This window comes from Bos indicus x Bos taurus, chromosome 11 (genome assembly GCF_003369695.1).
Source record: "Bos indicus x Bos taurus breed Angus x Brahman F1 hybrid chromosome 11, Bos_hybrid_MaternalHap_v2.0, whole genome shotgun sequence".
Classification (NCBI taxonomy): Eukaryota; Metazoa; Chordata; class Mammalia; order Artiodactyla; family Bovidae; genus Bos; species Bos indicus x Bos taurus.
In genome coordinates this window covers 48,219,688-48,234,288 of record NC_040086.1, presented here as the reverse complement: position 1 = coordinate 48,234,288, position 14,601 = coordinate 48,219,688, and the positions used below count along the sequence as shown (strand labels likewise).

The following is a 14,601-nucleotide window of genomic DNA, read 5'->3' as shown; positions in this document are numbered from 1 at the left end:
ACTGCGGGCAGGAATCCCTCAGAAGAAATGGAGTGGCCGTCATGGTCAACAAAAGAGTCCGAAATGCAGTACTTGGATGCAATCTCAAAAACGGCAGAATGATCTCTGTTCGTTTCCAAGGCAAACCATTCAATATCACAGTAATCCAAGTCTATGCCCCAACCAGTAACGCTGAAGAAGCTGAAGTTGAACGGTTCTATGAAGACCTACAAGACCTTTTAGAACTAACACCCCAAAAAGATGTCCTTTTCATTATAGGGGACTGGAATGCAAAAGTAGGAAGTCAAGAAACACCTGGAGTAACAGGCAAATTTGGCCTTGGAATATGGAATGAAGCAGGGCAAAGACTAATAGAGTTTTGACAAGAAAATGCACTGGTCATAACAAACACCCTCTTCCAACAACACAAGAGAAGACTCTATACATGGACATTGCCAGATGGTCAACACCAAAATCAGGTTGATTATATTCTTTGCAGCCAAAGATGGAGAAGCTCTATACAGTCAGCAAAAACAAGACCAGGAGCTGACTGTGGCTCAGACCATGAACTCCTTAGTGCCAAATTCAGACTGAAATTGAAGAAAGTAGGGGAAACCACTAGACCATTCAGGTATGACCTAAATCAAATCCCTTATGATTATACAGTAGAAGTGAGAAATAGATTTAAGGGCCTAGATCTGATAGATAGAGTGCCTGATGAACTATGGAGTGAGGTCTGTGACATTGTACAGGAGACAGGGATCAAGACCATCCCCATGGAAAAGAAATGCAAAAAAGCAAAATGGCTGTCTGGGGAGGCCTTACAAATAGCTGTGAAAAGAAGAGAAGTGAAAAGCAAAGGAGAAAAGGAAAGATATAAACATCTGAATGCAGAGTCCCAAAGAATAGCAAGAAGAGATAAGAAAGTCTTCTTCAGTGATCAATGCAAAGAAATAGAGGAAAACAACAGAATGGGAAAGACTAGGGATCTCTTCAAGAAAATCAGAGATAAGGACAAAAATGGTATGGACCTAAAAGAAGCAGAAGATATTAAGAAGAGATGGCAAGAATACACAGAAGAACTGTACAAAAAAGATCTTCATGACCCAGATAATCATGATGGTGTGATTACTGACCTAGAGCCAGACATCCTGGAATGTGAAGTCAAGTGGGCCTTAGAAAGCATCACTACGAACAAAGCTAGTGGAGGTGATGGAATTCCAGTTGAGCTATTCCAAATCCTGAAAGATGATGCTGTGAAAGTGCTGCACTCAATATGCCAGCAAATTTGGAAAACTCAGCAGTGGTCACAGGACTGGAAAAGGTCAGTTTTCATTCCAATCTCAAAGAAAGGCAATGCCAAAGAATGCTCAAACTACCGCACAGTTGCACTCATCTCACACACTAGTAAAGTAATGCTCAAAATTCTCCAAGTCAGGCTTCAGCAATATGTGAACCGTGAACTTCCTGATGTTCAAGCTGGTTTTAGAAAAGGCAGAGGAACCAGAGATCAAATTGCCGACATCTGCTGGATCATGGAAAAAGCAAGAGAGTTCCAGAAAAACATCTATTTCTGCTTTATTGACTATGCCAAAGCCTTTGACTGTGTGGATCACAATAAACTGTGGAAAATTCTGAAAGAGACGGGAATACCGGACCACCTGATCTGCCTCTTGAGAAATTTGTATGCAGGTCAGGAAGCAACAGTTAGAACTGGACATGGAACAACAGACTGGTTCCAAATAGGAAAAGCAGTATGTCAAGGCTGTATATTGTCACCCTGTTTATTTAACTTATATGCAGAGTACATCATGAGAAACACTGGACTGGAAGAAACACAAGCTGGAATCAAGATTGCCGGGAGAAATATCAATAACCTCAGATATGCAGATGACACCACCCTTATGGCAGAAAGTGAAGAGGAACTCAAAAGCCTCTTGATGAAAGTGAAGTGGAAAGTGAAAAAGTTGGCTTAAAGCTCAATATTCAGAAAACGAAGATCATGGCATCCGGTCCCATCACTTCATGGGAAATAGATGGGGAAAGAGTGGAAACAGTGTCAGACTTTATTTTTCTGGGCTCCAAAATCACTACAGATGGTGACTGCAGCCATGAAATTAAAAGATGCTTACTCTTTGGAAGGAAAGCTATGACCAACCTAGATAGCATATTCAAAAGCAGAGACATTACTTTGCCAACAAAGGTTCGTCTAGTCAAGGCTATGGTTTTTCCTGTGGTCATGTATGGATGTGAGAGTTGGACTGTGAAGAAGGCTGAGCGCCGAAGAATTGATGCTTTTGAAGTGTGGTGTTGGAGAAGACTCTTGAGAGTCCCTTGGACTGCCAGGAGATCCAACCAGTCCATTCTGAAGGAGATCAGCCCTGGGATTTCTTTGGAAGGAATGATGCTAAAGCAGAAACTCCAGTACTTTGGCCACCTCATGCGAAGAGTTGACTCATTGGAAAAGACTCTGATGCTGGGAGGGATTGGGGACAAGAGGAGAAGGGGACGACAGAGGATGAGATGGCTGGATGGTATCACGGACTCGATGGATGTGAGTCTGAGTGAACTCTGGGAGTTGGTGATGGACAGGGAGGCCTGGCGTGCTGTGATTCATGGGGTTGCAAAGAGTCGGACACAACTGAGCGACTGATCTGATCTGATAGTTTCTTAGACATAATGTTATTGCACACCTAATAGACTATAGCATAGTGTAAACACAAGTTCTGTATGCTTTAGGAAACTAAAAAGTGCATGTGAGTCACTTTTTGGTGATACTCATTTTATTGTTGTAGTCTGAAATCAAACATGCAGTATCTCTGAGGTATAGGGGGTGTGTGTGTGTGTGTGTGTGTGTATTTTTAAAACTACTAGCATCCAGGGACTTCCCTGGCAGTCTCCTGGGTTGCACTGCAGGGACACATGTTCAATCCCTAGTCAGCGGACTAAGATCCTGCACGCTTCATGGTGTGCCCCCCAAAATTATGAACTAGTAGCATCCAAAGCCTTCTAATCTGGAGGGCATCTCCCAGCATGTGGGTCTTTATGGAAGCCAAAGTCTATCACCCAGACCTGGAAAAATCAGATGTCCCTATCCAGGGTTTTGAATCATCATGGGATGTTCCCAAGGCAAGAATGTCCCGAAGGCATGGGCAGCTGGCAGCCAGTTTGGTAGTGGCGACCTGGGCAGCAGATTCCTAAACAGACCCTTCCTGCAGCACAAGCTTGGTCGTCACCCAGCCTTCTCGGATCCTCCTCAATTTCTGAGGGTCTTTCCCCAGCCTTCTAGTTAATTCTATGAAAGTGAAAGTGTTAGTCATTCAGTCGTGTCTGACTCTTTTTGACCCAATGGACTATAGCTCGCCAGGCCTCTCTATCCATGTAATTCTTTAGGCAAGAATACTGGAGTGGGTTGCCATTTCCTCTTCCAGGGATCCTCCTAACCCGGGGATCAAACCCAGGTCTCCTGAATTGCATGCAGCTTCTTTACCATCTGAGCCACCAGGGAAGCCCTATAAGTTCCTTTCTGTTTAAGCATCTGCCCATCAAACCTTGACTAGTGTAGTAAGTCTGGAAAGACATAAAAAGCTATGAATGTCGAGAGCAGTGTCTCTCAAATTAAGGATCTTGTTAAAAATGCAGATTTTTGAGTAGAGTTACCTGTACACCTGAAACTAACACAACATTGTAAATCAACTATACTCCAATAAATATTAAAAAATTTAAAGTAAATAAATACAATAAAAATAAATTTAAATGATAAATTTTTTAAATGCCAATTTTTATTTCAGAGGTTTGGGTAGGGCTTGAGATTCCAAGTTCCAACAAGCTCCCAGCTGATGTGGGATAATGCCAGTCCACAGACCACTCCTTGGGTGCTGAGCTCAGGAGCGCTGAATGCTTGTAGAGATGTGGCTAGAAAGTAGGAAGGAGCAAGGTCAACAAGGTTCAACATTATCTAATGGAGTTTGGACTTGATCCTGCAGGGGATAAGTAGCCATTAAAGGACCCAAGGGGAGTGAAATGAATAGATTTCCATTTATCAAGGGCTTGTAGACATGATGTAGACAACAGAGCATGAGAGACAGGAGGCGGAGGAAGCAGTGAGGGATCCGGTGGGCAGAACAACAGCCTCCACCCCCAATGTCCTCTTCCTCATCCCCAGAACCGGTGCATTTGTTACATTATATGATGAAAGGGACTTGGCAGTTATTAAGTTAAGGGCTTTCAGATGGAAAGATTATCCTGGATTAACCAGGCAGGCCCAATGTAATCACAGGAATCCTTACAAGTGGAGAACCTTTCTCAGCTGTGGCCAGAGCACAACACTGGTGACCCTGAAGGTGCAGGAAGAGGCTCAAGCCAAGGCATGCAGGTGGCCTCCAGGAACTCAAAAAGGCGAGGAAGTGGGCTCTCCCCTACAGCCTCCAAATGGAGGCTTGCTTTCAACCAGGGACACCCATCTGACTTGATCTCCAGAACTGTAAGATAGTACATTTTTGCTTTTTTGGTTTAGTTGGTTTTGGTCTTTTTTTTTTTTTTTGGCAGGGATGGGGGGTGGCGGCTGTACATAGGGCTTGGGGTACCTTTGTTCCCCGACCAGGGATCAAACTTGTGCCCTTGCAATGGAAGCACGGAGTCCTAACCACTGGACCACCTGGGGACGCCTGCATTTGTGTTCTTTTAAGCCACGAAGCTCATGGTAATTTGTTACAGGGGCAATAAAAAAAAGGATATGGGAGGCCACTGGGATATTCAGGGGAACAATGATGAGAGCCTCATTGAAGAGAAAGTATTAGTCTCTCAGTCATGTCTGACGAGTCTTTGTGACCCCAAGGACTGTGGCCCGCTACACTCCTCTGTCCTTGGAATTCTTCAGGCAAGAGTACTGGAGTGGGAGGCCATTCCCTTCTCCAACAGATCTTCCTGACCCAGGTATCGAACCCAGGTCTCCTGCACTGCAGGTGGTTTCTTTACCGTCTGAACCACCAGGGAAGATCTCATTGAAGAGAGAGGGCAGCACAGAAGGGAGACCTGGTTTGAAAGATTATTGGGACGATAGAGATGGAGGTTCGTAGTTACCCGCTGGGTGTGTGGGTGGGGATGGTTGGTGAGGAGAGGCAGGAGTCAAAGGAAGCTTTCACGTTTCTCTCTCGGACAAAGGGGTCTGTTGGTCAAAAGGAAGGAAAGAAGTGAGTGTGAGTCTGAGTGTGAGAAAATGTGTAAGTGTGCACGCAAGTGTGTGAGTTGAAGGCATGTGAGAGATCCCAGAAAAAGGGAAGGAGTCTCCCTTAATACCACTGGGCTCTTTCCTTGCAGTTCCGTTTTTACCGAGAAACTGGCTAATCTTAACTCGCAAGCTTTCCCTCCTGAGAACAGCACGGCCAACATAAACAGCTGCTCTGCCTGTCAGTTATATTTTTCAGTTTAAATTAATGAATTGCCATTCCAGTCCTACACCAGGCTCCCTTGAGTTTAGTCAGAACAAAACAATTCCCCGGGGTTCACTGTCTCCCGGATGAGCAGACAGAATAGAGTTTTGTACCCCTGCAAAGCAGAGGATCAGACCTTGAACCGCAGTGATTCCAGTTTCGCCTTCTTCCTTGGCGCAGTGTCCCCGCATCCCCAGCTGAAAGGGGTCGGAGAAAGGGAGGGAGACACGGAGGAGGCTGCCCAGTGCTGTCACCTGGGCCAAGTCAATTAGGAATCATGAGGTTCTGTGCATGCAACTTCACTGCTATTTATAGTTCACACTCTGAGATTCCTTCACATACACTTATTGGGGACCCAGTCTCCAGAGGGGACATGCCCCATTTGGATCCCCTGCATGGTAGCAAATGCAAGCCAAGCAAGCCATTCTGGGAAACTCTGAGGGGTGGAGGCAGGTCTGGCTGAGTTGATCTAGAGGCGGCTGGTTCCATCCTAAAGACATCCTGGGAAAGCCAAGAAAATAACTTCAGAGCAGGTTTCCTCTCTGAATGATTTCTTTAGCTGTGCCTAACTTGCCAACTGACCTCTTCTGAGTAAAAGGAGAGCAAAGATCCTTTGTCCTTCCCAACGCTAAGGGCTGGGACTATTGATATCAACCCATTGCTCGGATGAGGAAATCGAGGCTCTTGGAAGTTAAAGTTCTTATCTAGTATTGAGTCAATCGAACATTGGAGCCAGGACTTAACTTCAGTCTTTTGATGACAAAAATCTCTATCCTTTGTACTTTGATGGAGGATTCTGTCCCCTCTGGGGAGGGACACCCCCTACCCTCCACTCCCCGCAGGCTTTTGTCGATCAGTGGTAGTCTGACGATTCTCCTGCCTGGAGGTGCCCAGAACATTTAGGGCTGTGAGTGGGGCACCCAGATCACCCAACAGTGACACAACCCTCCCACCAGTAAGTTCTCCTGATCCCCTACCTGTGTCCAGCCCTCAGCCAGGTGCTGTGGAAGATGGTATAGGAGGTATATGTGGAGGATGGTTCAGCCACAGGAGGATGATAGCTCCTGTTCTCTAAAAGTTTATAAAGCAACAGTGCTTAGATCGTGGGATGTTCAAACCACAGAAGTGGAGTGGGGTTCAGAGCTGCTGAACCAGGTCTGTTGGACATTAGGATCCGAGCCCCTGCCCCCAGTGCAAGACTGTTTCCCAGTAACATTGCCTTCCGCTCCAGACAAGGAAACTGACACTCAGAGAGATGAAGTCATGCTTCCAAGCCCACGGCCTGTGGCCTCTGGCAGCCTCCAACTCTAGCTACCATTTCCTCTTGCCAGGCCTCCCCGCTCTCATCACTTCCACACTCTACTTGTAACACCTCTGTTACTCAGCATATTCATTTGTTTAAAATAATGCTTCATTATGTCACAGTCATGACTACCAGTCAATGAAAAAATTGTGTGACTATGCAATCATCTCTTTTCCTATGGCCTCCACCTCACTCCGTGCATTCTCATGACTCTTCTTAAAAGGGCATGAAATCTCCTTTAACCTGGCTAAAGGGTAGCAGGGTTAAAGGAGAGGACTCCTGAGTGACATCTGGCAGGTCACTGTACCGTCCTGCTCCCAGTACCCACCAAAGAGGGCATCTGCCCTGCCCCCACTTCACACTCAGCCTCCCCCACTTAACCCCACCATCACTCACCCTATCCACTCAAAAATTGTGCTACTTACATATTCTTTAATGTCCTTTGACTTCACAGCCTTGTAGGAATAATATGCAGGGTAAAGAGTGCCAAATATTAGCCTGGAGGGAAGAGAGAGAGAGAAAAAATGAGAAATGTGATTTTCATTCATTCTGTCTGATGGAAAATGTTGTCTTCAGTGCCAGAGCATCCTCTGAACTACAGAACATGCTTTTGTGGGGCTTGGTTATTTTTCTGAAGGCCCTGAAGCGTTTCTGCTCATGGCTAGGACGTGCTTAGGAACCTCTATGACCTGTTATAACTCCACACCCACCTTCCTTCAATCTGTCATTTGGCAACACAGGAGGGTGGTTTGGGGTCACAGAAGCCAAAAATGAGAGGATCAGGGGCTCTGGAGGTGGGAAACCAAGCTGAGCAGCCAAGACCCCTGAAATTAAAGGCCCAGTGGATTTCCCTGGTGGTCCAGTGAATAAGAATCCACCTGCCAATGCAGGGGACACAGATTCCATCCCTGGTCCGAGAAGATCTCACATGCCATGGAGCAACCAAGCCTTTCACTGAAACTTCTGAAGCCTGTGCACCTGGAGCCTGTGCTCCAAAGAAAGAGAAGCCACCGCAATGAGAAACCCACATACCACAAGGAGGAGCAGTCCCCACTCTCTGCAACTAGGAAAGAGTCCTTGCAGCCACGAAGATAGACCACAGCCAAAACTAAAAGTTAATAATTATACATATGTTTCTAAAAGGCCCAATGTTCCTCCCTGCTGCTAATCCCCATCAGATGCTCTCTTAAGCCCACCTACACCTTGGGCTTCCTTTGCTACCAAAACCGCATCACTCCAAGTTTCTTCAAATTTTACTCCCTTCAGACTGGATTTCAGCATCCTGCAGTCAGAATCAGCTGTTCAGTTTGTAAATCCAATCAAGCCAACCCTTTCTCCCACCAGACAATCCCCACCTTGCAATAACCTGCTTCCCACTGCTCTGAAGATGTAGAAGCAAAAATAATGACACCAGTGTGATGTTTGGGCTTCAGCTCTCACTGAGTCATCACTCCTGGGGCCGTGCACCAGGTCATTAAATAATCAGACTCTGCATAGCATAGCTCCACTTGCCCTCATTCTCTCTACTTTGTCCCTTCCCCACCCCCAACCATAGAGTCTTTGCCTGTCCTTTCCTTCTGGAATCTGCACCCCCACCCCCACCTCCTTCTTTGTCAGGTTGGTACCTATTCACTCATCAAATGCCAGCTCCATATGACCTCCTCCTGGAAGCCTTCCCTGACCTCTCCCCCTAAGTTAAATCTTCCCACTACACTCTCAAAGCATGATATACAATTTGATCAGGACACGTGATGTTTTGATTGACAGCATCCCCTAATTGGACTCTAAGTGCCTCAGGGCACAGAATGGATCTGTTTTGTTCAACAGTGTGTTTCCAGCACCTTCCACATAGGAGACTCAATAGATACTTTAATAATTATTATTTTAATTTTATTCATTTATTTGTTTTTGGCTGTGCTGGGTCTTCACTGCTGTGCATAGGCTTTTTCTAGTTGTGGTGAGTGGGGGCCACTCTCTAGTTGTGGTGCTCGGACTTCTCACTGTAGTGGCTTCTCGTGTACTGGAGCACAGGCTCTAGGGCATGCAGGCTTCAGTAGTTGCAGCCTGCAGGCTCTAGAGCACAGGTTCGGTAGCTGTCATGCTTAGTTGCCCTGTGGCATGTGGGATCTTCCCAGACCAGGGATCGAACTCATGTCCCCTGCATTGGCAGGTGGATTCTTAACCACTGGACCACCAGGGAAGTCCCCTCAGTAGATATTTTTCAATGAATGAACTGACAGGATGCTGGAGCTGAAAGGGTTTCATCCTTTCACCCGACAGGTGAAGTCACCTCTATGTGTCAATTCAGGTGCCAGCTGTTATACCATCCTGGCTCTGTCCCCATAAGGGCCAGCATCTCATGTGACAACCCTATGGACAGAGCTATGAAAGGAGACACCACACTCAGGAAGCCCAAAGCCATGGCTGGTTCATCAGGGGGGGTCATACAGAGAACTCCCATCAGATGCTATTTATCAAGGAGGGTTTAGTTTTACAATAAGCTGTTGCAGGTAACACCTTGACAGTCCACATTCATCAGGTTTCCATGGAAAAACAGAAAGCTAACTGAACCAAGTCTGTTTCTGGTGCTGAATGGGAAGGGGAAAGGGTTTTGTAACCTAGACTTACACAGGCCCTGCACTAAGTGCTCTGCAGACATGAGCTCAGACAACCTTGGTAACAAGAACCTCGTCCATAGACAGGGCACCGAGGCTGGAGCGGCTAGCCTGAGCTTGCCTAGTTCCATGACCAGTAAGGATAAAGGAGGGGAAGGGACCCAGCCAGACTGACTTCCTCTGTGCCTGACTCCTTACCAACACTGTCCACTGCCTTGGAGAGCAAGGCCACGCCCTGGGAAGGCTGAAATTGTATCTAGGGAGCTAGATAAGACAGCCAAAGGGACAAAAACATAGTCTGAAAGAAAACAAGAAAATTCAAAAGGAGACGGTGACTTCCTCTGACTGTCCGGTGCCTAAGACTCTGCGCTTCTAATACAGGGGTTGTTTGGTCATTCAGTCATGTCTGACTGTTTGCAACCCTATGGACTGCAGCACGCCAAGCTTCCCTGTCCTTCACCATCTCCCGAAGTTTGCTCAAACTCATGTCCATTGAGTCCAATGCAGGGGGCCCAGGTTCAATTCCTGGTCAGGGATCCCACATGCCGCAACTAAGAGTTCAAATGCCTCAACTAAAAAAAATCCCGCATGCCACAGTAGAGATCCAAGATCCTGTGTGTTGCAACTAAGACCTGGTGCAGCCAAATAAAATGTCAAAAAATTAATTAAAGAAAAAAGAAAAAAAAGATGGCCACAGTGCCAAAGACACAGGCAGCCCAAGGAAATCCACTGGGATCTGTCACAAGTCAGCTCAGAGGAGGAGGTTTCCCCAACCCCCCCACCCAGCCCCGCTTCACCCTAAGCAGTATTCTCAGATACTCTGGAGAGTCTTTCTTCGTCCATGAGACCTTTCCTGACCTCAGCAGACCTTTCCTGACCTCAGCATCCCCTGAAGATTAGGTTCCTCTTCTGTTCTTCACTGCCACACCCTGGATGGTCCCCTTTCTTAGCTCTGATCCATATCACTTGCATCAGTTTTTTCCATGTCTGTCTCTCCCGCAAGACAAGTTCTACAAAGTTGGCTTGATGCTGTCTACTTACAAGTCTAACCCACACCCCTTGGGCAGAGGAAGTGCTTGGTAAATATATGTTCCCTCTGGGAAATTTCATAAAGTGCTGAAGCAAGGGTCAGAGCCACCCAAGGGACGCTCATGACTTTGGGGCTGAGGTCTCAATAGTGAGGAGATGCTGGACAGCACCAGGCTGCTTCAACAAAGCCTCCAGCACAACATCACAGGCCCCGGAGAAACAAACACGCCCTCCTTTGGCACAGAGGCCCTGGTCAATAGTCATGTCTGCCAGGACAGAGGAGCCTGGCATGCTGCAGTCCATGGGATTGCAAAGAGTCGGATGTGACTGAGCAGCTGAACAACAGCAACGACCAGGAGGGTGTCCAGCCCCTGCCTTGAGGCAGTGCGTGAGCAGCAGGAGAGACCGGTGGAAAGTGCATCTTCACCTGACAGCCCATGGATCAGCTCTTCTGTGAACCCCAAAGCCAGCGACACCCCCCAAGTGGACATAGAGGTGGAAAGCTTCACGAGGGCCAAGACAAAGGAGGCCTGTGTTCCGTCTGCCTGGGGGATTCAGATGTGAATGGGTGCCAGCATCCCCCCACCTGGCTCCCTTTTGACAGCATAGGGACAGCAAGACAAATGTGTCTGTGCTTTCCAGTCTCCAAAAGCTCAGAAACACCGGCATGTAAGGGACTAGACCCAGTATTTCACTGCCCAGAGGAGGGAGAATGGAATGAAAAGGGCAAGGTCTCCTAAATCTATTTTGGAGAAAAAATAAATTAAGCAGCTCCATGCCAAAGGGGTTTGAGATTGATGTCCATTCATAGCAAGTCCTCCTGGCAGGCCCTTCTCTTTCCCCACCTCCCTCAGCTCCCAACCTAACCCTAACCTCCTGGCCAGCAGCTGTTCCCCACTGAGCCATGCTTGCACGCTCAAGTGTCACTTCCTGGGACTTCCCTGGTAGTGAGTGGGTAACAGGCAGGAAGGCCAGGGCCTCCAAACGGAGGCAATAGGCAGCAAGTGTCAGACATTTTTTATCTTTCTCTTAAGAGGCAGGAGGAAACAAACAAGTGTTAGATTTTTTTCCCCTTCTCTATACAAATTTTAAAAAGGTTTCTCTTAAAATTCTGTGTTGCCATAATGACACCTGGTTCTACCTGAACTTAACTTTTCTCAAACCTTGAGTTAACCAATGCGTTTTTCTTATGGAAATGTTTGTCTTAAGCTATGTTAATGAACTATGTATTTATCCTAGACTGTCTTTCTTCAAGTCGGTTCCCCCTCAGAACCGACTTGACAAATCTGTATATTTTACTCATATATTGTTCTCCTAATCTATGTTAATGAAACTATATACTTACTTGAAAACCTGCCTTTCTTCAAGATTCAAGTCAATCATTTTATGGCCCGGGATAACTCACCTAGCGCCAATGTTATCTCAAAATGAATGTTGTGGGTGAGGGGCCTGGTGCCACTCTGAGTTTTGAGACATCTCCTTTCTATAATTAACAGCTTGCTAGTAGCTATATAACATCTGGCTAAAGACTAGCAGGGGGGCACTCTTTCTGCCCCTTTCTGATGTCTGTGTCAGAAGCTTTCTCTATCTCTTTTATACTTTAATAAAACTTTATAACGCAGAAGCTCTGAGTGATCAAGCCTCGTCTTCGTCACTGGCCCCAGGCTGAATTCTTCTCCTCCGGAGGCCAAGAATCCCAGTGTCTTTCGTGACTCAGCAATAACCTTTCAGTAGGCCAGTGGCTAAGATTTCATGCTCTCATAGCAGGGGGCCCAGGTTCTATCCACAATCAGGGAACTAGATCCCACATGCCATAACTAAAGAGTTTGCAACTAAAAATGGAAGATCTTGTATGTCACAACTAAGACCCAGTACAACCAAAGAAATAAAAATAAACTTTTTTTAAACGTGTGACTTCCTATTGGCTATCTCTTCTTCAATTTCTAAAAAAAATTTATTTATTTGGCTGCGTCAGGTCTTACTTGCAACATTTGAACTCAGCTCTGGCTAGTTCCCTGACCAAGGATAGAACCTGGGCCCCTTGCACTGGGAGCTTGGAGTCTTAGCCACTGGACCACCAGGGAAGTCCCCCAGCTTGCTCTTCTGCCTGCATCTTAGTGCATGACCTTCCCACAACTCCACACCTTCCCCGCCCCCGCCCCCCCACCCCGCCTCCACAAAGTCTCACTAATCCTTTAAGACCAAGCCATTTCTGTGCGTCTTTGATCAGTTGTCTCTCAGGATTTTCTTGACACTTGTTAAGTCTCTTACAGCTCTTATGTCGTAGTTTTAATAATAAGACATTAAAAATAATGATATTAATATCACTGAGTGCTCACTCATGCCAGGCACTGCTCTACAAGCTGTTTATTTGGTCCTCTCAACATCAATACAGGCTAAGAATTTTTGCATTGTTCAGTCATGTCTGACTCTTTGCAACTCCATAGACTGTAGCCCACCAGGCTCCTCTGTCTGTGGAATTCTCCAGGCAAGAATACTGGAGTGGGTTGCCAATCCCTTCTCCAAGGGATCTTCCCGACTCAGGGATCAAACCCAGGTCTCCTGCATTGCAGGCAGATTCTTTTTCATCTGAGCCACCAGGGAAGCCCTTAGAATTCTTGTGCTTAGGTGCTCAGTCATGTCTGACTTTTTGCGACCCCATGGACTGTAGCCCACCAGGTTCCTCTCTGTTCATGGAATTCTCCAGGCAAGAACACCAGAGTGGGTTGCCATTTCCCTCTACAGAGAAGAATTTTTACTACTCCATTTTACAGATTAGGATACTGAGGCTTACAGGGACAAACAGCCAAGAGCTGAGCTGGGATGTGACCCGGGCAGCCAGACAACAGGCTGACTGTCTTCTCCCAGGGCAGCCTGTGCTGACTGGGTCAGACCATCCAGGCCAGCGAGATTGATTAGTGGGGTCCCCAGCACCTGACACAGTGCCTGCCCAAGTGGCTGCTGGACGAATGTCTGATGGATGAATAAATATCAAACAACTGCAACCTCCAAGGAACTTCAGCCCACTTCAGATTCACATAACTCTCTCTACAATGTCAAGAGAGAAGCTGTACAATTCTTAGGAGGAATAAGGCCACTTAAGTGCTTAAGGTTGGCTCAAGAGCAGGAAGGAAGAAGGCTTGAGTGTCTTCTGTAGAGGGGAAACCAGGCTCTGTGCTCACACGCTCCACCTGGTTATCTGTGAACAGAGTCCCACCTGGCACTCCAGAGCCACAGAGCTCTGCACCCACCCACCCTCTGCCCACGGCCATTTACTGTTCCCCGGAAGCCCCCAACCCAACCTACTGCCTCCATGTATCTGCTTGCTGCATCCCTGCTATCTTTGCCCTTGATTCCTCCTCTTGCTCCAAACTAGGGGCCTTCATCCGGGTTGCCGCCTTCACTTCCCCCCAGCTGCAGCAGGGTCGGGGGTGGGATGTGGGTGGGCAATGGGCCTCCTGTGAATGCTAACCTCGGAGACAGCAGTTCCCAACTGGGAGTAGCACATCTGGGCAACATCTGGAAACATGCAGGTCATCACAACTCAGAGAACGCTACTAGCATCTTGTTGGGGGAGGCCTAGGATGCTGTTCAACATCCCACAACACACAGGACAGCCCCCCAAAGTCTAATTGGGTCCATAACATCAGAAGTGCCAAGGTGGAGAAACCCTTGTCTAGGTGCTGTTTTTCAATCCTTGGGCCCTGCTCCTTTCCTTCAGCTTAAATGACATAAGATAACTGCTTTGAGTAGGACCCAGGGGACTCTCTTCTTTCTCCAGTAAATTTCCAAGGAGTTAAAATTTCCTAAGAAGAAAGGGCTTCCCAGGTGGCGCTAGTGGTAAAGAACCTGCCTGCCAATGTAGGAGACATAAGAGACTCAGGTCCGATCCCTGGATTGGAAAGATCCCCTGGGGGAGAGCATGGAAACTCACTCCAGTGTTGTTGCCTGGAGAATCCCATGGACAGAGGAGCCTGGCAGGCTACTCTAGTAGCCATGGCCAGTCCATGGGATCACAAAAGTTGGACACGACTGAAGCACAAGAAGAGAGATAAGAGGTCTGTTGAAAGCCTGACTGAGCCCCACTGAGCCCCTCACTGGGCTCACCAAGCCAAACAACAGCGGAGGGTCCCAGAGGGTGAGCGCATGCCTGATCTCATCTTGGCCAAGTCCACAGGTTCCCCCCTCAACACTCAGTCACCCCTGCTTCCAGCCACTCCACCATTTCCCAGCCCTGCTGGGA

At 47.2% G+C, this 14,601-nt stretch overlaps 1 protein-coding gene across 7 annotated transcripts in view; it reads right to left on the bottom strand.

The window, feature by feature from the left end:
• Positions 1–14,601, bottom strand: part of REEP1 (receptor accessory protein 1) — a 136,953-nt gene that overhangs the window by 70,109 nt on the left and 52,243 nt on the right. For all 7 annotated transcript variants that reach the window (XM_027555511.1, XM_027555505.1, XM_027555506.1 and 4 more), the window contains exon 2: positions 7,140–7,212. In XM_027555511.1, the coding sequence (XP_027411312.1) occupies positions 7,140–7,212 (73 nt within the window). The remainder of the gene's footprint in view (positions 1–7,139; positions 7,213–14,601) is intronic.